Genomic DNA, 23833 nt, shown 5'->3' with positions numbered 1-23833 from the left:
TCGAAAAGTCAGAAAAGTTGGGGTTTTTTAGGCAGCCGACTGACAACTTGCACACCAAGAATTTCTTGAAAAAGTATATTTTAATTGATTAAAAAGCAAATAGAATTGATAAAATTGACAACATGATTCCCCTGTAAACTCACTCCACATTGATTAAATTCATTCATATATAGATGACAATCAGAATTCTTGTGCAATTGAACATGATTGAAAAAACATGATTGAAAAGTTCATAAATACATAACATGATTAATATAATGAAAGATGATGGAGGAGCTTGATTTTCTCAACGTTTCGCACTAGATAGCGCTTCTTCAGGAGATGAAGAGGGAAGTTGTCCTTGGAGTCTGTGTGCATCCCAGTCGTTCCCCCTGGCTCAGACCGTGAAGGAATAAAAGCAAATGGCAAGGAGGGGAGAAAGAGGAGAGAGAAAATGAAAAGAGGCCCCAGACCCCAGTAGAGGCAGACCCAATCGGGAGATGGCGGGGGTACCACTCCTCGCAAAAGATTGGGAGGAGATACAAAACGTTGACGGTCAGCGTAGTAAGGTAACCGTTCCTCTCTCTCGATATCGTGCCCCCAGCAGCTAATACAGCCCTGCAGGCTGTATGAAATGTCATAACAAAGAGTAAAAGGGAATTCTAAAACTACAGTGGAAGAGTAAATCTAAACAAAGATTCATACTGAGAGGTCGGGAATCAAGGTACAAATTAATTGAAGTTGAAACATAAAAGTGATCCTTTTTATCTGCTGTGTTAATTCTCCGTACCACTATTATTACTTATTTGCGGAGAAGAAAGAACCTGAAATTGGAAAACAAAATGGTACTCTGCTTCACAGGCGTGCACATCGGAGTCATGGTAGAGTGCATACATCAAAGCTAGAACCTTGAAGGGACAGCGGGTAATGTCCTTTATTCAATGCTGGCTTCCCTCTTAGTGGATGCAGCTGCCTCATTAAAACAACCCTTTGACACTCAGAGAAAATTGAGAGTGGCCTGTGAGTTACATAAGACATCTTGTTATAGTACTGCATTGCAATTATAACAAGAACTGGATAAACATTGGAAAACCTTGTCAAGAAAGGGCACCTACACTACACCTAAACCTGACCTGGTCTGAAACATTTCTAAGTGACAACAGTGCTGAAGTGTACCTAGTTGTGTTTGCAAGCAGATGTGTTAGTCTCATTCAGGGGTGGGCAACCTCGGCACTCCAGCTGTTGTGGAACATGAGGCAAGACTCTTGGTCTCTACCCAAGATGAGATAAAAACCTTTCTCTTCCTTTTCACCAGTGGAGCCTCCTTGGATCTTAGGCTCAGGCTTTACATGGAGTCTTGACTTCTGGCCAAGTCATGTTGAAGGCCCATCTCCTATCATTAAGCTCTCAATTGCCTTAATTGAGTGGGCAGTACAGGCTCTTGCATTACCTAGCTGAATGAAAGGTGGATATGCTTTCTGCCAAGTGGAGGTAGAGCTTAGAGACACTGTCACTTTGCCCAAGGCTTGTCAACATGGCAGTTAGAGAACATCGTGGCTGGCTGCACACTGAATATCACAACTGTAAAACATATTGGGGGGAATTTATCAAAACTGGAGCAGTTGCCCATGGCAACCAATCAGCATCTCTCTTCAGTTTACTCAGTTAAGATTTGAAAATGAAAGAGAGAAGCTGATTGGTTGCAGTGCAAATCTGCTCCAGATTTTTTCTGCTGCAGTTTTGATAAATCCCCCACATTGTATTCTGATAACTTCATTGCTGTAATCAAATGTAAGCAAATGTAAGCAAATAATCAGCTTCTTTCTTTCATTTCCAAATCTTAACGGAACAAACTTAAAGAGAAGCTGATTGGTTGTCGTGGTCAACTGCACTAGATTTTGTCTGCTCGAGTTTTGATAAATTCCCCACATTGTATTCTGATAACTTCATTGCTGTAAGTACCTGCAACAGTAATATTCAGTTATTGAAGCCATTTGTCATATGAAATGTCTTTTTTCTTTATATTAACATTTAGACCAAGATGTCCAGCAAAAATTAGAGAAGGTTTGACAAGGTGACAAATGGTGAATAATAATGGTGAAAATAGTTTTTTCTTGTTCTTAAAGATCATTTAAACCATGACATTGCACAGCACCCCTGGTAGTAATCTAGTTTGCCCTCACCCTTCTCTTTGGGACTTTGCAGAACAGCTTGACTTGTGGGAAGTGTAGCTGACTTCACTGACCCGAAGACTAGAGCACTCAACCTATGCAGCTTGATATCTCTTCACATTCGCACATTCATTAGTATATGGAGTATAGTCATTACAGCTTCTATTTTATACTACCGCCAACTATGAAGTGACTGTATACTAAAGGAGAAATCTAATGTCAAGACTCCATGTACAGCCTGAGCCTAAGATCCAAAGAGGCTCCACTGGGGCAAAGGAAGAGAAAGGTATGATGATCATCTTGGGCAGAGACTAAGACCCTGTGTATAGCCTGGGTCTAAACATGAATTAGACAAGGGGTAGACAACCCCGCACTCCAGCTTTAGTGAATCTAGAAATCCCATCAGGTCTCTGCCTCTGGGAGTCATGCCTGTGTCAGTCAGAGTCTTGCCTCATGTGAATTGTAGTTCCACAAAAGATGGAGTGCCCAGGTGACAAAGAAGCTTTGCGCTTCGAAACGCGTAGCCCACCTGCCTACCTGAAGAGCCATCTCTACAGCCTTCTTTTTTACCCCACACCGGCTGCTCAGTCCGTGCGGCCAGCAATATTTGAACATTGCCCCACTGCTCAATCCCCTTCAACAGCAGACGTCCATCGCGGCTCCCTGCAGACACAGTTCCACTGTAGTTCCACAGTGGAACTGGAACTAAGGTAACAACAGTGCTGAAGTGTACCTAGTTGTGTTTGCAAGCAGATGTGTTAACCTAATTCAGGGGTGCGCAACCTGGGCACTCCAAATAAAAAATTGTGAGGGCAGTCCAGAAGGCCAGCGCTCAGAAGGGGGAATCCACGCACAAGTGTATATGAGATTATGGCTGATGCTGCCAAGCTTCAGTATCTTGCTAGTCGGCCCTGTTGGCTCTCAAGATACCTGAACAATCTGATTGGCTGCAGGCATTGTTCGGGTATTTTGAGAGCCAGTGGGGCCGACTAGCAAGATACTGAAGCTTTGTCCAGTGGGAGATTCCTCCATACACACAGTTTAGCGTAGATGGAGGAATCTATTGCACTTTGTCCATCTGACCATAGAACATCTGCAGATAATCTATGGGTGAATGGCCAGCTTTATAAACATACACCATATTCCTTTATAGCACATCTGATTATTTTGCTTGTGGAATCTTACCAGTAAAGGAGATTTCTTGCAAAGAATAAATAGACCTAAACAAATCCGGTGGCATATTTGGAAGATTTACATTAAAATTGTGCCATGCTATTGGTACCCAGAATAATGTGGTTGCTTTAGGAATTTTATAAAACCACATTGGAACATTTGAAAGTATTGATGTTTCCTTTCTCCTATTCCCCTGTTTTTGGTGGTGGGGTAAGGTGGGGGTTTGAGGAAGCGTGATGTTAAATAAGCTCCGTTTATCAAATGGAAATTCCTACTTGTGTTGGAATACTGTTGTAGATAATTGCCAAGGCTGATTCTTTTGTTCGGGTGTACTTTTTATTAGCAAAGAATATCACTTTGAAGTAACACTCAGCAATCAAAGAAACAGATGTTCTACAAAGGAATGTTATATCCGCTATACAATATCAAGGAGTAGTAAAATAAAAGAGTGACATATATGAAAGGCATGTTTATAATAGAATCACAGACAGTGTGTCTGATTTTCTTCTTTTGAATTAAAACAAGCCAAGTATTTTTCATACTTACATGGACTATTCTTCGGTATATACAATACGTACATATTCAGGATAATGGGAAAACATTTTTTATGGAAGAAAGTTCAAGGGAGCTATATTTGGTTACTAATAAAGGGCCTAATAAAGTCAAAACATTGAGGGGTTTTTTTTACATAGAGTTGTGAATGGTTAAAGTGACACTAAACTCAGGAATTAAACCTTACAAACACATTCACGTACCTTAACTATTAACAACAATGTATCTTATTTGTATATCACTCGGCTGTAGATCCTCAAATCATCTCTGAATTGGTGGTGACACTGTCCTTCCTCCTGGGGTGGGGGGCTACTTTTCTTCCCCATGGTCCCTGTGTGTGTTGTAAAGTAGACACCGCTCCAAGCTCGCTCCCGTTATATGACGCAAAAGATATGATGCAATAGTGATGTCTAAGTTATAGGTGGAACAAGATGTGCTAAGTCAGCCCCTGGCCTCTTTTATGTCCTGGATGCTACAGGAGCGTGATCCCCCTACCCTAATTCCAAAATCTGTTTCTTGTCCACCTGGGAAGTTTGGGAATTCCCTCAGACCTTTGTGTGTTGCATTCTCCATAATATAAACTTTACTTAAAGGAGAACTATGGGGTCAGTGTTTTTCCCCATAGATCTCCTTAGGGTAACGGGACACAAACTAGCGTCCTCCCGTTACCCTAAGCTCAGTATACCGCGAGCTGCAGCTCGCGGTATACTGAGACGCCGCAGCCGGAGCGGATCCCGACGTAGATGACGGGATCCGCCCAGCTGCGTGAGTGACAGCTGGCTCTGCCTATCTAGAGGCAGAGCCAGCTGTACCCGCCCCCTCCCCTGTCCGTTCCACCAGTCAGCGCTGGCAGATCGGAGCGGGTAAGGGGGAATCCAGCCCCTCCCCCTGTCACGGCAGAGAGCCGTGACAGGATCGAGAGGCTCTTTTATATTTTATCGCAAATGTGGGAATTGTGTTTTTGTACATGAAAATTCGGGTCTGGTTAACAGTTGTACTAAAATCATGTGACCGCCATTTTATTCCTCAGGGTCTTTGCTTTCAGAACATATATTTTGGGGGTTTTAGGTAGTCTTCGAGCCTAAAGTGTGCATTTTATCATGTGGAAAAAAAATTTAAGAAATAAAAAAAGACTCAAACAGCAAAAGGGTTAAATACACCCCTCTGATTCAGGGTGGTGGATGTCAGTTGATTTATGTATGCACATCAAGCAGAGTGTGGCTCAATGTGTCCTGATAATCTACAGTGTTTTATTGGATTCTTTATTCATGAATCCCTTGAAAATTGCTATCAATTTCTCTGGAATAGATTATCTTGCACTATGGTAATAAAGTAATAGGGCAAACTGCTGGCAGATTGGAGCAAAGGTTTCCGTCATCCTGTCCATGAACTGCTCCGGTATGCATTTCTACCTTAATCAATGATACCAATCTATGCAGATAATATCTGGAAACATACAGCCGTGCAATCGTTCCTGCAAAATTGCAGACATAACTTCTCCCGTTGCCGTCGCCTTTTCTAACAGCTAATGGGTTTATATAATTCACAAGTGACAGAAAGGTATGAACCGAATTGCGCAAAATATATCATTATATCTGCAGGTGCAGACAGTGTTAAATGTAACATATTTGGGGAGTTCGGGATGCTTTGCATGTATGGCTCATACCATATTTTAAATACAATGCAATAATGTACCAGAATTTCCACACTGTGAAAAATAAATTAGGTAACTCAAAGCTATACAATGGTGCCGCTATAGATCTATGGCCCCCGATGCAAAATTTGAAGGGTCCTTAACTCTTTGCTGCCAAGAAATGCTGTTTACTATAATGCAGAGAATGCCAGCTAGGTGACACAAGATCACATGACCAAGAACAAGGGACTCCTAGGAAAGAATCCCAGTGCCGTTCACCAACTGCTCATGTCTCCTTGTTCAATCCTGTAGTGCAGTAGGTTTATTTCTGGGCAGCAACGGAGGGAGGGGGATGGGGGTCATGTACTGCCCCATCCCCTCAAACTGGGACATGTCTTCACCGGCTGTATTCCCTGTTGGCCCCAAATATAATGAAATAATTAAGCACCAAGGTCTTTCTGTTGTTAGGCTGTTCCTCGCTGCAGTGCCCATATCTGCCCCACAACACGCCTGTCCAACAATATGAGATGTTGCAAAATCATTAAAGGGTATTGTGAGATTTAGCTTCAAATGGTAGCGCATTAAGAACAGAGTCCACTCGCAAACATATTCTTTTTAGGGCTTCCTGACCACTTTTATTTAAAAGTTCACACAAGTTTTCAATCACAGGGGTTTCTCCAACATAAGAACATAACTTTAGCTTTGTTTTGAAGCAAAATAACGTTTTTCAAAGTCTCACCGACTTCAGGTTATTACTATAAACCTCTCCCCTTACAGGCTGTATCCAGCAGACTTGCTTCACAGGCTGTATCCAGCAGACTTGCCACACAGGCTGTATCCAGCAGACTTGCCACACAGGCTGTATCCAGCAGACTTGCCACACAGGCTGTATCCAGCAGACTTGCCACACAGGCTGTATCCAGCAGACTTGCCACACAGGCTGTATCCAGCAGACTTGCCACACAGGCTGTATCCAGGATGGAGTCCTCCTGACTCCTGGATAGACACCTCCCCTGTCTTCCAGCTGGGACCCTGAATATGAACCAGCATCCTTTTCATGAGGGCTATGCACAGGTGCACAATCATTCGGTGCTGGTCACCACTAAAGCCCAGACATGGAGATTTCATGCCTCCCAGTTCTCTTAGAAATCTCCCAGTTCCAGGATCCCAGTTATAACTTAGAAAACCCGGAAAGAATTGTAAAGCCAGCTCTTTTCTGATAAAAGTACTTGTGTCCTGGAACTGCTCAGCCCCCCTGGCTGAGAGTCTTGGGTGACCATTTTGCCACTCTACACAGTGGCATTGCCACGCACTGCCACAGTATATATGGTCAAAAACAAAAAATGTATATGTATGTCCATATTTACATTTCAATAAGATCTATCCCACTCCTAACTTTATCCATCTAGAAGTCTGCAAACTTAGGGTTAGGGTTGAGGATGCCCATAGGATGTACTCCCTCAATGCACTGACAATTTTACTTCTAGGTTCAAAGCTGTCAGTCTCCAGCCAATCTGAACTCGATTACTTCAGCAGAGTGCAGAGTTAACATCAGGGGTCTAATAGACCCCTGATGTCGCCTTAAAGAAAGCCTGTCACTTACAATTTGCTATTCCATAGAGAGCTTATCAGCTTGTGATAGCAATAAACTTAAGTAAAAAAACACATTGAAATATGAAAACCACAATTCACTACCACCACAAAAAAAATAAAACGCTAAACATACCAGACTGAAAGCAATAATTCCAGGGCCATTATTCACTGTTAATTCTAAAGTGATGAGCTGTGAAGGATTTTTAAGCATTACCCATGGACAACTCTGGGTGCCTTAGTTACGCAAAACTTACTTGTAAACTTACTTATTGAAGATGCCCATAGGATGTATTTCCTCAATGCACTGACACAGTTTTACTCAGCCCCATGATTAAGCATTTCCTTCTGTCACAACTGACACAGAGTTTGTCTCCTCAACTACAACTCAATGTCTGAGGAATGTGACATTATCATTGTTTGCTGAAAGCAATGCATGATGGGAGATGTAGTCTTCAGAAATGGAGACTGCCTCACATCAAGCAGGGAAAGAGACACAAACCACTGGAATCCAGGAAGTTGGTGAAAGTGATGGGCAGATGGAAGTCAGCGCTCACTACATAAAATTGATTTTTTAAAGTAATCTTTGATTGTATCATCAAAAACAACTGGAGTATGTATTCCTATTACACTGCTGATGCTATAACAGGACAGTATCTGCTGTGAATTTAGAATGTCTTTAATAAATTAGTAGTCTCAAAAAGAACCATCATAAAAAGGAACCATTCTGATGAAAAAGCCGACCCGTGAGCCCGTACAGCCGACCTGTGAGCCCATACAGCCGACCCGTGAGCCCGTACAGCCGACCCGTGAGCCCGTACAGCCTACCTGTGAGCCCGTACAGCCCACTTGAGACCCCGGACAGCCCTCCTGAGACCCAGGAGATATCAGGACGCCACCCCGGAGAAGCAAAGCGTAGGTAGCTTCATATTATTCTGCATTGCTTTATAACGTACAGCCTACCTGTGAGACCGTACAGCCTACCCGTGAGCCCGTACAGCCTACCATTGAGCCCGTACAGCTGACCCTTGAGCCCCTACAGCCTACCGGTGAGCCCGTACAGCCTACCCGTGAGCCTGTACAGCCCACTTGAGACCCAGGAGACATCAGGACGCCACCCCGGAGAAGCAAAGCGTAGGTAGCTTCATATTATTCTGCATTGCTTTATAACGTATTGCTGGAATTTGTAGTCCCCTATAGCTGGTGCCATCCTGCTTTGCTTTATAATGTATTGCTGAGATTTGTAGTCCTCTATAGCTGATGGTACTCTGCATTTCTGTATAATGTATTGCTGGGCTTTGTAGTCTTCTATAGCTGGTGGTACTCTGCATCGCTATACAATGTATTACTGGGATTGTAATCTCTTTACAGCTTGGAGTGAGTGGCAGAACTACCAGGGCAGCAGCGGCGGCGGCAGCTGTGACCGGGCACCTGGCACTCCACTACTGTCCTAAAATCAGTAGTCTGTATTATTTTTTAAAAACTGTCACATGACACTAAAAAAAAAAAGGTATATGTAATTGGTGTCAGTGAGTACTTGAGGAAAAGTATCAGTACTCATACTCCCTCTGGAAAAAAAATAGTAATTGTGCATCCCTAATTTTAAAGCTCTTTTGCCTCTTGTTAAGACTATGTAAATAGCTTAATGTCCATAATCAAGGGCACAGGCGCAGTTTTGATTCTAGAATCCACACTAATGTAATGATCTAATGTAGAAAGAGATATTAACAAGAAAAATTAGACTATACATTACCTTTACTAAACTTCAGGTTGAGGGGTAAAGCGTAGCGTTATGGTGCTACGATAATTTCCATATGAGCCCCATTTCCAGTAATCAGACCTTGCCACAACACAATCTCAGGCTCAGCTGATTTACCGTAAGCTTCTATGAGATGATAACTCTGACACAATGACATTGTCTACAGGAGAACCTGAGGGAAATACTCTATATAGAATATTTGTAATCACTGGTCACTGGAATGGGTTTACAGAGGTAAGCAATATTTAAAAATTCATCCTTAGCCAACCCCTTCCCAGACTGAAAAGATAACTAAAGCCAAACCTCTTTTTTGGCTTTATTCCTCTTTTGGGTCAAAGAAGTATATTTACTAATGTATTCCTGTGACACAAACTATTGCTCGCTATATGCTGACAGCACAGAGCCGTGCTGCAGCCTGGAAAGATCCCGCAAATATTGTATGGATCCACCCTGCTGCCTGATTGACAGCTGACTCTCCCTCTCTAGATCCAGCTGTGCCCGCCCCTTCCCCTGTCTGTCCCTCCAATGAGTCCTGGAGGAAAGGAGAGGGGGGGAATCCCTGCAGGGAGCGATGACTGACAGCCTCTGCTCACACAATTGCTCAGTTCTCGATCTATAGAGTCGGCATGTGAAACCTGCAGTATTACACGCCGGCTCTAAGCTTTGGCAAGAGTACATTTTACTCTCACAATACTTCTCCTTTAAACTATAAGTAATTTTGTTGGTATTAGATGGTTTTACTTTTGAACAAGACACGTCACTTGTCAAAGGCTTATGAAAGGACAACTCTGCATTCACTATGACAACCAATCATCTCCTTCCGTATATTTTCCAACATGGACAAGAAAGTTTGGAAATGGAATTTCCCATTAAAACACAACTTAGGTTTTCAGTAGAAATTCACAAAAATCTTCTGTGTACAGTACATTACTTACCTACTGTTCTTGTGAGAAGCTGCTGTGAAGGAAACTTCTTCAAGATCTGAATCATTGTCTTCAATTTCCTGGAAAGAAAAAAAAAAGATATTAATATTTGGGCAGGAAGTGACGGGATTGTTATCAAGCTGACACACGGATTGAAACGAGTCAATTGATAATTGTCAGGTTATTACTACTGCCCTTGTCTTCCCGTCCCAGTGGCAGCCGCTCTCCTGATTTATTGTCTAGATGTCACAGGGACAGGAAGTGAGGTCACAGATCCCCAACGCAGTAATGCACAGCAACAAAAAGAATGTTCCCCCTCCCAGGTCTATCCCAAAGTAAACAGAGTCGTTCGGCTGGAGTTGGGATTTAGCTATTAAGTAGGAAGCATGTATTTGGTGGTTTTTTTTTTTAGTTTTGAAGAAAGTGGGGATGTGTTAGACGCTCAGTCAAGTTTTTATTGCAGTCTGTGCTTCTAATATAATCACATCTGTTTGTTTAGGTGTAATTAGGGATTCCTGTGCACACCGCATGTATTGGTATGTGATATGATTACATGTGGTTAGTAATCATTCTCATAGTGATTGATTCCTAACCACATGTAATCATAAAAAAAAACATTACATGAAGTGTGCAGGCGTTTACATGCAGCGGCTCTCACCTGGTCAGTAACTTGAATGGGTGACAGCTGCCTCATGTAAACACCACATTAGGGATTCCTGCTGCAGGAAAACGCAAGTTCCTGATGCAGAAATCCCTAATCGCACCTAAACTTACAGGTGTGAATGGGGCTTTATTGTGTGTATATTAGTGTTTGTAATTCTGGTTGTGGGGGGTTGTGCATATTTCTATGTGTGCGCACCCCTGTGTGTGTGAAGTATGAAATTTGGCAAGCGGCCCTCATGGGAGAAAAAATGCGTCCAGTGGCCCCCAAGTGAATTGCGTTTGAGACCCCTCATTTAGAGGCACCGGCAGCCGGGGGCAGTTCTCAACAATCTCAGCATTACAGTTGCGTCAGATACAGGGGATGCATACATTTGGACTACGACGCTGAGTCTGTCGAGAGGTGTAACAGGCTTCCGGTGTTTCTGGGTTGTTTTCCCCCTCTGGTCTCCTGCCCTCACGGGGGATATGTCCATTCTCCTTGAAGGCTTTTTAAAGCCTGAAGAAGAGATCTAAGTCATTCTGAAAGCTGGCACCTTTCATTGTTAGCCAAAAAAAGTGAGTCACCTAAACTCCAATCTTCTTGTTATGACAGTACGAGCTATGAGCTTTAAGTGAATCGATCACTTTGCCCAGTCAAAGAAAAGTGATGAGCCCTTAGATAGCCCACTCTTTCTCCCCATGACATTTACTTTCCCCCTTCTTCCTGCCACTCTATTGGCCTGCTAGAGCTCCGTGGAAATTACACTGAGCTAATAATGATCCTACCACCCATGTGACAGTGTTCAAGCCTGGTGATTGGCTGCTCAGGTGCCGGTCATTGCATAGAGGCAGGAAGAGAAGGTCACATCCTCCTCCATTCCCAGAAGTACCAGGTAATTACATGGACTCTGGCAGTCAAAGAGTGCTGAGGGTACAGGAGGAGTCTTTCCAAGAGAAGGTAGGGAGGTGAGTACATACTGTCTTCAACTGCAGGGGAGTGCTGGTTTTAAATCTTTAGAGCCCTGAAAGGTCTCTTTAAATACATGCAAACACAATCTCTAAAGTCTCCCATAGGCTTTAACATTTTTCAATCTACAATTCAATTTTAAATCTGCAGCTTTCATCAAAATAATATCTGGTGATCCTGACATGAAGGTTTTGTTCAGACACTTATTGTTAAAGGGATTCAACGCTCTGTCCTTGATTCTCAATTGTGCTCCTGCACCGTCACCCTGACATCGGGCTTTCAATGGAGACTACAAGTTGCCAATTCAACACCCATTATGTAGGCATGGTTCACTGTTGTCACCTCTACATCTGTCCTTAGAAATGCCATGCATCCATTATTGGAGTACATGTAGGCAGGAAGTGGCGGCATAGAGGCTGTAGATCATCAGCATTGAGGCACAACAAAGGATAAGAAAAAAAGAGATGCACCAAAATGAAAATTTCAAAACCGAAATTAAAAAAAATGTCAGGCCAAAGCCGAAACTGAAAATGTTTTTTATTTTAACTTTTAAAATTTTTTTTAAACATTTTGTGTTTATTTTTATAAACGTTTTAATTTTTTAATATTTATTTTTTATTAATTATTCATTTTTCTATTAAATATTTTTATTTTTAACTTTACTTTTACGGGCTTTGGGGAAATATTAGACCCCTGATATTTCCCTTTTAAAATAGAAAAAGTGATTGAGGACTCAATCTCTTTTTTTGCAGCCCCTGTTATAAATGAACAGGAATCCTCTATACTGAGTGTTCCAGATCATTCATAACAGAGTATGTTTACTATATCCACAATCATGAATGAGCAGGGGGTGATGTAGATCACTTCCCATTCATTCATAATTGAGGATATAGTCAACATGCTTTGCCCTCAATTATTTACAAACAGTAAGCGATCACTGAGTGCTTGTACTGGCTCTCCTTCCTGACCCGCTGTCACAGGAGGCTGAGCGAGCGGAGCTGAGCCTCCTGTGACAGCGCTAGCTGTCTCCGCCCACACTGCTCTCCTCTGATCTGTGACAGGAGGCTGAGCGGTGCGGGGAGGAGAGACGCCGGCTGCTCACAGCGCTCTCCTCCCGCAGCGTCCGGCCGCCTGTGACCGTTTCTCTCCTCTCCGCTGGGACACAGAGCAGTGCCCAGCAGGGAGGAGAGAAAGAATGGATGCACCGCTGTATCGACCAGAAAATGTCACTTTTGGCACTATGCCAAAAGTGCCATTTTCGGTCAATATGTTTCGGTGCATCCCTACTAAAAAGTATTTTATTCAAAATTATAATACAAAGTGCTTTGGTATACTAAATGTCATCCTAACTACCTCAATGCTTTGCCACATCATGCCCTGGTTGCTAAGATAGAGATTAATGCAAATATGTGCATCTCCCATGTGGTCTTCTATTCACTTAAACCATATCTGCAGTACTAAGAAACTATAACATTAAGCTAATTGCTCTAATGATGTTAAAGAGGAAACCTTCATCTGAGTGCTTATATCATTTCCCCAAAGAAAACATGGCAGTGACCTACCTCTGAATAATTCTTTGCAGGAACATTTCTTGATGTAGACTGTCTTGACGATGAGGCTTTAAAGGCTGCAAATGTAGATTAACATAATAAGCCATTTAGAATAATGCTGCTAGCTCAAAGCCCACTAACCTCCTCATTGTGGAAACATGCACAGACACACACGTTCCTATAGTATAGAATACATTAATTAGAATTATGTACATCTCCTCTATTTAACCAGGAATTGCAATTCCATAAACGGCTTCCATTTGTACACCATATGCTGCTGGATATTAGCATTCTAAGAAATAATCCCAACAAGCATACACAAAATATAGAAAATATAACAAAAATTTATTTTTTACCCCATAAAGATGTTCCAACTTGATATGACGTACCCCTCAACTGTGATTTAGACCACCCCCTTAAAATGACACTAAACTCAGGAGTTGAATCTTAAAAATACATTCAAGTACCCTAATGATTAACAACAATGTATCTTATTTGTGTATCACTCGGCTGTAGATCCTCAAATCATCTCTGAATTGGTGCTGACACTGTCCTTCCTTCTGGAGGGGGGCTAATTTTGTTCCCCATGGTCCCTGTGTGTGTTGTAAAGTAGTCACCGCTCCAAGCTCACTCCCATGATGGACTACAATCTCAATACAAATTAGTAAACTAAACATGAGTTTGCAGTCACTCACTGGAGCGAGCTTGGAGCGGTGACTACTTTACAACACACACAGGGACCATGGAGAACAAAAGTAACCACCCCCCAGAAGGAAGGACAGTGTCAGCGCCAATTCAGAGATGATTTGAGGATCTACAGCCGAGTGATACACAAATAAGATACATTTTTGTTAATAGTTCAGATACTTTGATATATTTTTAAGATTTAACTCCTGAGTTTAGTGTCACTTTAAGTGTTTCCAAAGTGCTCACATTCCCACAATGCACTGCTGGGGGCATGGGCAGCCTATTAATAGGCCTAGGCATTGTCACATGGGTGGGTGTCTATGAACATGCAAATGTTGACTTTGAGGACATTAGCAGGATGGCAGGTGGTACTGGAGGGCATTGAGGCAAAAAGCTGACAGTTTATGCTGTATACCTACAGCTGTTAGTTTATATACAGGGCTAATTTGAAAATAACTCTTTTATACCCGCTCCGGGAAAGGAACAGGTTCACTTTCATTTAGCCCTCCCCAGCAGCATATACTTACCTACATTTCACCTTCCCCCCTCCCCCCATACAGGGCTATGGGATCCCCGTGGGAGAGCTCTGACTGGCCAAAGCTGTCTCAAGGAGCGAGTAACAAGCTCCTCCATACTTAGAAGTATTCATTTTTATACTCGGTGCTGATTGGAGTGGTGGGGAAGGGAAGCAAATGCTAGGGGGTGATTAATGTACACCTGAATGGGCAAAGCACATGTTTGCTTTAAAGGTGACCATAACAAACCATGGGGGCTAGATTTGAAAGGTCCTCCTGTCCGCCATACCTGTCCTCCTTACCTGTTTAGCAAAGTGGACCTATCATTGACTCTATAGGGCATATCTCGGCAGTATTATGAGTCAAAAACCTCGTTTCCCATGAATATAAAATCCTGGCCCTAAGTTCCCTCATGATCTAAAATCTGGGCAGCTTAGATCACATGGCCTCATCAAAATTTGTGCATTGTGAGTGTCATCATCAGAGACTACAGATTTTAGGTTTCAATCAGACATAGCCTGTCTGATAGGCGTGCAGTGAGACAAGCAGAACTGTTGTGAAGCACTATTATGCAGGAAAGAAGGGAATGCATATATAATAAATGGATATGGCTGCTCCCCGTGTATAGATATGATTACAAACTTTACAAGCGAAACAAAGTATATGGACCTATTTATTAAGGGTCACGTTTCACCTTTTTATTATTATTATAATTATTATTCACCAAATATTTACCATTTATCCATTTGAGTGATCTATAAAGGCTGTTGGATTTCACAATACTATCAGTAAATGATAGTAATTTTTGTTGTTGATTTTCTTAGAAGAATCATATAGGCTGCCATTGCTGACCATTCCTTGTGGAAATGCTAGCTGCCTAACTGTCATGCTGATGCTTTCTGGGTTATGGAATTCTCCTTTTCAGCATGTTTGTTACAGATCTGTGGCTTAAAAACAATTGACAAAAGACACAACCTGGAAGCAAGAATTTTTTGGAAGTAGGCCAGCAATGGCAGCCTCTTGTACCATTTCCATGACACAATCACTTCAATGTGATCCTGCACAGGGCAATGTAACAGGTTCACTGTAAAGATGGTCCCTGCAACAACTTTTTCTGACCTTCCTTTCGCTCCCTCACTGTTGATCATCATATTCAAATGGCCGGACTTAAATGTGTGTAGGAACAATTAATTTGAGCGAAAAAGAAATACAACAAGCCCAGAAGATGCCAATTACAAGTACTTTTAATGCCTCATAAACATGACATGTTGCCATGGCAGTGTAATGGATTAATTAGGTAAATAGCATCATGTGAGCACTTGATCTCAGAATGCATTTATGGTCAAAGTGTACCAAGATGTGTTTGGTTTTTTAAATTGCTAATAAGCATACATTGGAGTTGGGTATCTAAACCCAAAACTTACCAATGCTTAGATGTGGTGGCCGCATTAGTTTTCTTTTTTAGCCTTTTTCTCCTTTATTTTCACCTGGTGATCGCACCAGTAAATGTTTTATTTTTTAACTTCCTTTAACAGACCAAGTTGTCCAGCAAAAATGGCAGATGGAGAATTGGGACCAACTATTTAACACGGACAGGAGTGCTTACAATGGTCAACTTTTATTCGTTCCTTATTCCAAAAGGAAAATAAAACTGTTGCATTAACTGCTTATAAAGTGATATCTGGAGTTCGGATCTCATTTTTTAGTCAAGTTCATCTAAATCTGCTAGTCCATCCAAGGCTATCCTCTCCAGAGGGTGACAATGCTGCGGTCCAAGGGTGGCTCCAATGCTCCTACATAGAGTGGAGCCACCCTAAGACAGGAAGTGTGCTACTGGACAGATCACCAGGTGAAAAAAAAAGAAAAAAGAAAGCAAATGCAGCCACCACATTTAAGGATTTGTAAGCTGCAATATATTACATTTTTGGTCTTGGGGTTAGGTATGCTTTGAGTTCATGTACATGCAATAGATTGGTATTTAGGTAATGGTGAAGTATAAAGGTTCCCAGAGGCTTAGCATGATGTGATAAGCATGTTACTAAAGCTCCGTATATCACCATCAGTAAAGCATTTCACTAAGAACTGAATGTATGAAATATCCACACATGAAAAGGTTTTCTTGTGTTGTGTATGGGGCCATTCCTTCTTCTCCAAACTCCTCCTAAAAACAATAAAAGCTTCTGACACCAACCACCTTAAAGTGTATCTACACCCAAGAACAACACTATACAATATTGCACCTTATCAACCCCTCAGATATAATGGCTGCATTCGTTTTTTAGGCTTTTTTATATGTGCCCCAAAAAAAATAATTTGACAAATTTCTCCATTTACTTTAGCAGTGTGGATTAACGAATCTCCCGCTGTGTACATTGTGGCTATGTTCATACGATGTCTGGACCAGATCTGCAAATGCAGTGCAATGTGTTGCCGTGTTCCGGTGCATTTTTAAGTTTAAAATGGGCTTTAAGGTGCATTAGTGTGTCTGCATGCGTTTACATGTGCTCCAGACCAGAGAAAATGAGACAAGCAGTATTTCTTTCTGTCTAGACTGCAACGGACTGCGTTGGTGTGAACAGAGCCCAGAAATACCATAGGGATACATTGGGATGCTTTTTTGGTCCGGGAACAAACCGTTCTGCTCTGGACATGGTGTGAACAAACCCTGTATTCGGACAGCGTACCTGACCAATGTTTGCAGCTGATTGGATGAAGATTTCCCAGCATGTACCACGGATCGCATTTCAGACCATTCCTGCTGAATCGCCCAACATTTGCTCCGTGTGTTTGTCTGTTTTTGCAGGGAAGCCATAAAACACTTGAGGCTGGGTTCACACCATTTTCCGGACCAGATCTGGAACATAGTGCATTGCATTTTTGCCTCGATTGGAAATTGTATTTATTTATTTTGCTTAAACTGGTCTTACAGGTGCGTTCCATGCGTTTTTGATGCATTCCAGACCATTTTTCTGGTCTGGTCCGGACTGCGCTGGGGGGGAACAGAGACCAGAAATAGCATAGGGATACATTGGGATGCATTTTTAGTCCGGAAACAGTCTGGTCTGGAGGTAATCTGGATGTGGTGTGAATGGGCCTCGAAAGCTGATCTAACAACCCCCTTTTCCCGGCCAACACCTTATCCAGAAGAGGTTAAATACAAATAAAATAAGACTATTAAGCTAATAGGTAACAAATATTTCTAGTCTCAACGTGGGTGCACTTGCAAAACAGAGTACGAATACGAATACAAGGAGGATGATAACCTCCCAATGTGACAGGTTCTCTATATAGAGACATCAAGGGTCTTTCCTGATGCCTTCTGTTCCCAACGAGGACTGGAGACAAAGAGTCCTCCCAGCATGGGGAAAATGCCACGCGGGGGGGTTCTGATGGAAGCAGCCTTCCCAAGGAGAATGAACTTCATTGCCCTATGCCTAGAATGATATGGGGAATAGCAGCTTCAGGCAGAGCCTAGTTTGACATGCATTTAGCTTTGTGACAGATCTGAAGTCCTCATGTGTACTTAATCACTATTACAGCTCAGGCAAGTGAGTCTCTGAAGGAATACTTTGGAGCGGCGCTATTATCTCTCGGGAAATCGCATGACAGGGCGTAATAATTAACAACAGGTTGGATCCAAACCCGCAGCAAATGAACCAATTAAAGAGGGCGTTCAACCGAACTATCTAAAGGGAATTCATTCAGTGGGCTAAAATGCAAGATCGCCAATGACTGAATGACGTCAGGCAGGACACTGATGTATCTTGACAATTATGTTAGGAAAGGTATTACGGATTACACAAGCACAATGGTTGATAAGTATACAAATGCAGCTCTGTGTTCATTAAAACACGTTAAATGGGTTTTTTTGTAAGCCTTGTAAGCATCTTTACTTGGCATCAGTCCCTTGCAGTCCTTGAACAGCAGAGTTTAGACTGGAGAAGAAAGAACCAGCACAAGGTGCCAATCAGTTGTGCTGCAGTGCACAGAAGCATGCGGATCGAAAGGAGAGAGCAGAGTGATAGTATTCACAGTATATACAATATATATATATATATACATACATACATACATACATATAGACATACATACACACACAATTCTCAGTGATATTGCCGAGATCACTTGTACAAAACAAGTGGTGTCTTCCCCGCTGTACATTTAGCTCTGCGTGCCCAAAGCAGGGCTAAATGTAGAAATAACTAGCGGCATTTCTCGGGCATCGGGAGATAGGAATTCCACACCTCTGCCCTCTGCTGCCCCTCTACTCCCTGCTGCCCCAAGGCTGGGCCTTGGTTGGCCATGTGGGAAATCCAGCCCTGATTTTTCAGCATATATTAGGGGTGCGGAAATTAACGATTAATCTGTCGATTAATCATTAATTTCTTTGATCGATCAAAATTATTTTGATCGATCAAAGTTCTTTTGATCCGTACTCACCTCTCCGCCGGCTTCCGGGTCTTCCGTCGGAGATCCAGTGACGTCACGGACATCGACGTCACCGGGCTCCTCCCCCCCTCCCCGAGTGGCTCTGTCGGCTAATGAAGGGGAGAGGAGTCGGGTGATGTAGTTGTCCGTGATGGGTAACGAAGGGAAGGAGGGAGGAGTCCGTTGACGTCGATGTCCGTGACGTCACCGGACTCCTCCCCCTTCCCTTCGTTACCTGACGGGATCCCTTGGGCCGGTGAGTCTCCTGCTTCATTAGTGCATCGGATGTGTGGACAATGTGTACATACTACAAGGCAGCTAAAATAAAAATTAAATAATATGTGTCATGTAAAATCTACTACCCTGTTAGAAATCTACTATCTGCTACCCTGGTGAGACCCCCTCAGAGCCCTGGTGAGTCCCCAGAGAGCCCTGGTGAGACCCCACAAAGCCATGGTGAGACCCCATGGAGCCCTGGTATATATATATATATACTACATAATATATATAAGACTACAAGAATAATAGTAACACAAATCTATGTCCGGTTAAATAGCTCCTGCCTCAGTGTCTGGTCCGTGTCACGTGACTGTGATCTCTATTTGAAATTCAGCAGGACATGCTGCCAATGCTCAAGCATTGTGTCAGATTTTGGTCCAAACATTGAGCCAAGTGCTACTCGAGCTTCCTGTAATCAGCCCTGCAATCTGCTACCAGTTTCTGCTACAGTCTGTTCCCAGTCCACCTGCATTCTGCTACCAGTCCTGCTACAGTCTGTGCCCATTCAACTAATCATGGCTTCAGTCTTGTTGAAGTCTGCTGCAGACCACTATCCGCCCTATTACAGTACAGCCCACTACCAGTCATGCTACAGTCTGGTAACTAACCAACTATAGTCAGTTACAGTCCATGTGTGTCCAACTAATGGTGGCTACAGTCAGCTACAATCTGTGTGTGTCCAACTAATGATGGCTACAGTGAGCTACAATCCGTGTGTGTCCAACTACTGATGGCTACAGTCTGTGTCCGTCCAACTACTGATGGCTACAGTCAACTACAGTCATGCTACAGTCTGCATCAGTCCAATACCAGCCCTACTACAGTAAAGCCGATCCCTACTACAGTAAAGCTGATACCTCCTACTGAGAATCTGCCTACAGCTTCTTCTTACTTGCAGCCCTGTCTAGCCACCTTTACCTCGTTTCAGGCACTTGCTATCCTCCACGTCTGTGAATACCTGTTGGGTGACCTTTGGGTAGCTTGCAGCAAAGTCCAGTGAGGGGTCTCTGGCCAAACACCAACAAACCCTTAGACTTCACTCTTACAGAATACTTAATCACCAAAATCTCAAGTTAAAACGTTTGAAAATGCTCTACAGCTTTGACTTCAGTGGTGAAAGGTATGCTCCTTAAGGGGTCAATTTAGGGATTGTACGGTTTATTACAACAGTTAGTAAAAAGGCCCTATTTACAATAGCAGTAAGTGTAACTGCCTCTGCATACAGGGGTGGCCAGTGAAAAATGCCCCCTTTATACATTGGTAGTCAGTGTCAATTTGCCCCTAACTTGTGGCAGAAAGTGTGGTATGATGCTGGCCTAGGAATAGCTGAACAGCTTAAACTCAGACTTACAGCTGTAGCTATTTGGATTTTGAGAAGAGCACTTCTCTTATTAATCCTGTGCATTAGCTGAAAACACATTAGCTGAATTGATGGACCCATTTGCAGAAAAGTAGTCTTCCCTTCTCAAGCCGAAAATAGCAAATCAAAAGCATCTTTTGTAGTATGGAAGGGACACTGCAACAAAGGTTGAGTTATTTAACTAACCTGCCCATTAAATACTCTGACTCCTCTCTTCCAGGCACGTGGGCTGTTATGGTATTAGTTAGGTCAATACTCAGGCACTATAATAAAAGGTGCATTCACATCACTCTGTGTCCTTAGAATCTTCTACGTTATTATCTATCTTTCTCGGCAAACAGCACACAGTGTTCTTAAGAAAAATTAATTGAAAGGCCAGCTGTGCATTTATCAGAAAGAGGACACCGATGTTCTTTATTTGGTGTTCTACTCGCAGAGTGTCTTTAGAATGCTATAGTAAAAGCAGCCATTAAATGAGATGACAGCAAATTGGCACTTAAATAAGATGTTATCAAAAAAAAAGTTGCATTCCATATACATTCAGGTAATATGTGCAGAAAGGGCACAATTTCAGTGTCCATGAAAAGAGCAAATGAAGAGGGTGGTTTATGAACCGCTCCAGCGCTTGGGGAATGATTAGCTGATATTTAAAACTGAAATAAATAAACTATACTTAGTCTTTATATTCCATCTCTGAACAAGTCTGGCTGATAAAGATGAAAACGGTCAGCAATTTCCAGTGCCTACATGAATGGGTCTCTGTCTGGATCTTCAAACATTGCGCTAATTTCTAGAAGAGACTTGTGGCACTGCATTCTTGCATTTGAGGAAACCCCTTGCTATACTCATGAACTAAAACAGCCTGTAGTAATTATTTACAGCAGCATTGGAGATCTGCATACTAAGGAGGAATTGTCTGCAGGTTTGGAGGATTTAGAAGCCAAAGGTTTTCAGTTGTAATGGGTTACTCCCTAATGCCTGCCTTTGGAGTGAGACACTTGGGAGAAAGGAAAGGAGCTCTTTTTGGCATCAGAGGCAAAAGATTTGCCAGGTTGACGCTTTAGCTTCCTTTCTTAGGGTAAATTAGTACTCTTACCACCATTAATGTCCTTTATGAAATTGTCCAGTGAAGTACCAAAAAGGAATGCGTAGCAAGCGCTTTTAAATTGCTGTTCTGCCATCCAACATTTTTCTACAGAGATCTCATGTTGACAGACAGAAGACTCATATGGGAGATGAGAAGGATACAGTGATATCATTAGGAAGGTCAACACAAAAATGTAGGGCTAAAGGAAATATATTCAAGCACTCTACAACTAAGGGGTCATTAAGGACTAGAGCTGGATCCATTGACGTAAGGGGAGGCCACACTCCTAAGGGCTGACATCACGGCTATGGCAGGTTGCATAGCAGGCCTACGAGTGAAAATAATTATTTGGAAAAGGTTTCTGGAGCATCCTCAATAGGTGCAATCTGCCTTTTGTTAAGAAGAGATATGCATGGATCCACAGTTGGGACAGCCCACTTCTTAAGAAAATTCATATCAGGCAGGAGTATTCCAGTCTCTGTATAGAACAGGTTGAAGTAAAACGTGTAACAGAAAGGTTTTAAAAGTCTTGGGGGATCTCAGGCTGGATTAGCCTCAGGCTTTTCGATTTTAAATTTGACTCACATAAGAGCTAGTATAGTATCTTAAAGCTTAGGAGCCATTACAGCTGACTGAGGCTCCTCAGGAACAAACCCCTCTAACAAGATCCTGCGAGACCCTTTTCAGGCAGTACATCTGCACCAGAACGCTGCTACAGCTGAAGAAATGCCAGACAAAGATCATGGAGGTGAGAAGTACGCATACAGCCTCTGCATTCAAAGTCAGAAAAGTTTCAAGCTGCAGGACACTTAAGCTAATGACGCAGTATGAATTTTCTTAGCATGTTAGCCGTTTCCGCAGAAACCAACAGAATAGGTGGAATTATGCCAAATGTTGCCAAATAGTGTAGTAGCTTCCAATGCTCAGCTGGAATTGCATATTCATTAAGAGTCTTCAGAGACCGAGGCTAAGTCACACCAAAGGCTGTGCCACAACTCTGGACCTGGAAAGCCCTGAGCGGGTAATGAACGCAGTACCTGAAGGTCAGGAAAGTGCCAATGCGCCCAAAGGACACATTCCAGGCAAGCTCCAAAATCTACAGATAACTGCATGGAGAGTCCAGCTCAACAGCATGTAGATGATGTCTGGGTTGAAGAAAAAAAATAATATCTTGAGAAAACAAAATGTAATAAAAATAAAATGAAAAAAAACCCCCCAAAGATGTCCATCCTCCTAGAATAGTAAATTAACCGTGGCTGGCCTGCAGCCTTTTTTGTTTGCCAGTATCCAAATCTTCCTTTAGGCAGCAGTATAACCCAATCAATACAAATAACTGAATCCTGTGTCCCTTAATGAACAATAAAGAAAAAAATGTTTTTAGGACATAGGTCCACCATTATCAGTTCCAATAAAATGATCATAGTAATAAATATTTGATTGTTATTTCTGATAATAGTTATTAATAATGGGACTTGATTAACTTGATGGGATTTGATGAAGGAGCTTTTTTTTTATCAGTGTTGCAGTTTTGTTTCCTAAGGCTTGGTACAGCAGTGTGATTCTCTTCTTTATTAACACAGTGAAGAGCAGTGTAACCTTCTCTTGTTTTCCCGCAGAATAAGCACTTCCCAAGTGCTAAGAGATGACCCTTACATTGAGTAGAGCAAACTAAATCCAGAGACTATAAAAGCAGAGTAAGAAGACGCAGCATCAAAGCTCAAACTCTGTAATCTTTTGTGGCAGAGGAGTCACAAGGCTCTTTGTAGCTTAAATAACAGTGTATGCCCCTTATCACCCCAAAGGCCCTAAATATGTGTACTACATACCTCCAACAGAATCCCAGTATTTAAAACAGGCAGTATTCTACCTACAATACACATTTGAGCCAACCCAGAACAGCAATTTTGAAAACTAACTAAAGGTCTTGCGTAAAGTGACACTAAACTCATAAGGTAAAACTTTAAAGTACCTGAACTATTAACAAAAATGTATCTTATTTGTGTATAACTCGGCTGTATATCTTCAAATCACGCTGGTCTACAAATTTTGGGAAATTATTGACCTTTGAGATAAAATGTGTTCATTCTTACATATTTATTAGAAAACAGGGGATAAAGGTGCTGGTTGGTTGGCTAAAGTTTTCAAGATATTTCACAATAAAGATTTATACACAGGCGAGTATATTTGCCTACAAGGGAGGAAGGTGTCTGACGATCATGATGCCTTGTAACTTCTCGACAAAGTACGGTAGGACAATTAAAATGGTACCGCATGGAAGTGTATAAATGCATCTTCACTTTGAGACTAAAGATTATTGCATAACTGTATTTTATTGTTCGTTTATTGCGAGGTACATTTGTCTTGGTCAGACCTACGCATCATACAGTTACATCCGGTGGCATCATACACAGGCCCGGATTTCCCACAAGGCCACCGAGGCCCGGCCTCGGGGCGGCAGAGCGCCGAGGGGCGGCAGCGGTGACCTTGTGGGGAAGTTGTAGGCGCCGGTGGAAGGTATCCGGCGGCCGCACACTACGG

The 23833-nt window shown here is 42.3% G+C and overlaps 1 protein-coding gene across 1 annotated transcript in view; it reads right to left on the bottom strand.

Annotated features, from left to right (window-relative positions):
* Positions 1-23833, bottom strand: part of MRE11A (MRE11 homolog A, double strand break repair nuclease) — a 171661-nt gene that overhangs the window by 21959 nt on the left and 125869 nt on the right. The window contains exons 15-16 of the mRNA XM_018556808.1: positions 12952-13016; positions 9793-9860 (exon numbers count right to left, since the gene is read on the bottom strand). Of these exons, the coding sequence (XP_018412310.1) occupies positions 9793-9860; positions 12952-13016 (133 nt within the window). The remainder of the gene's footprint in view (positions 1-9792; positions 9861-12951; positions 13017-23833) is intronic.

The sequence above is a fragment of the Nanorana parkeri genome, unplaced genomic scaffold (assembly GCF_000935625.1).
Source record: "Nanorana parkeri isolate BGI_ZX_2015 unplaced genomic scaffold, ASM93562v1 scaffold254, whole genome shotgun sequence".
Lineage (NCBI taxonomy): Eukaryota > Metazoa > Chordata > Amphibia > Anura > Dicroglossidae > Nanorana > Nanorana parkeri.
This window is presented reverse-complemented; position numbering and strand designations above follow the sequence as displayed.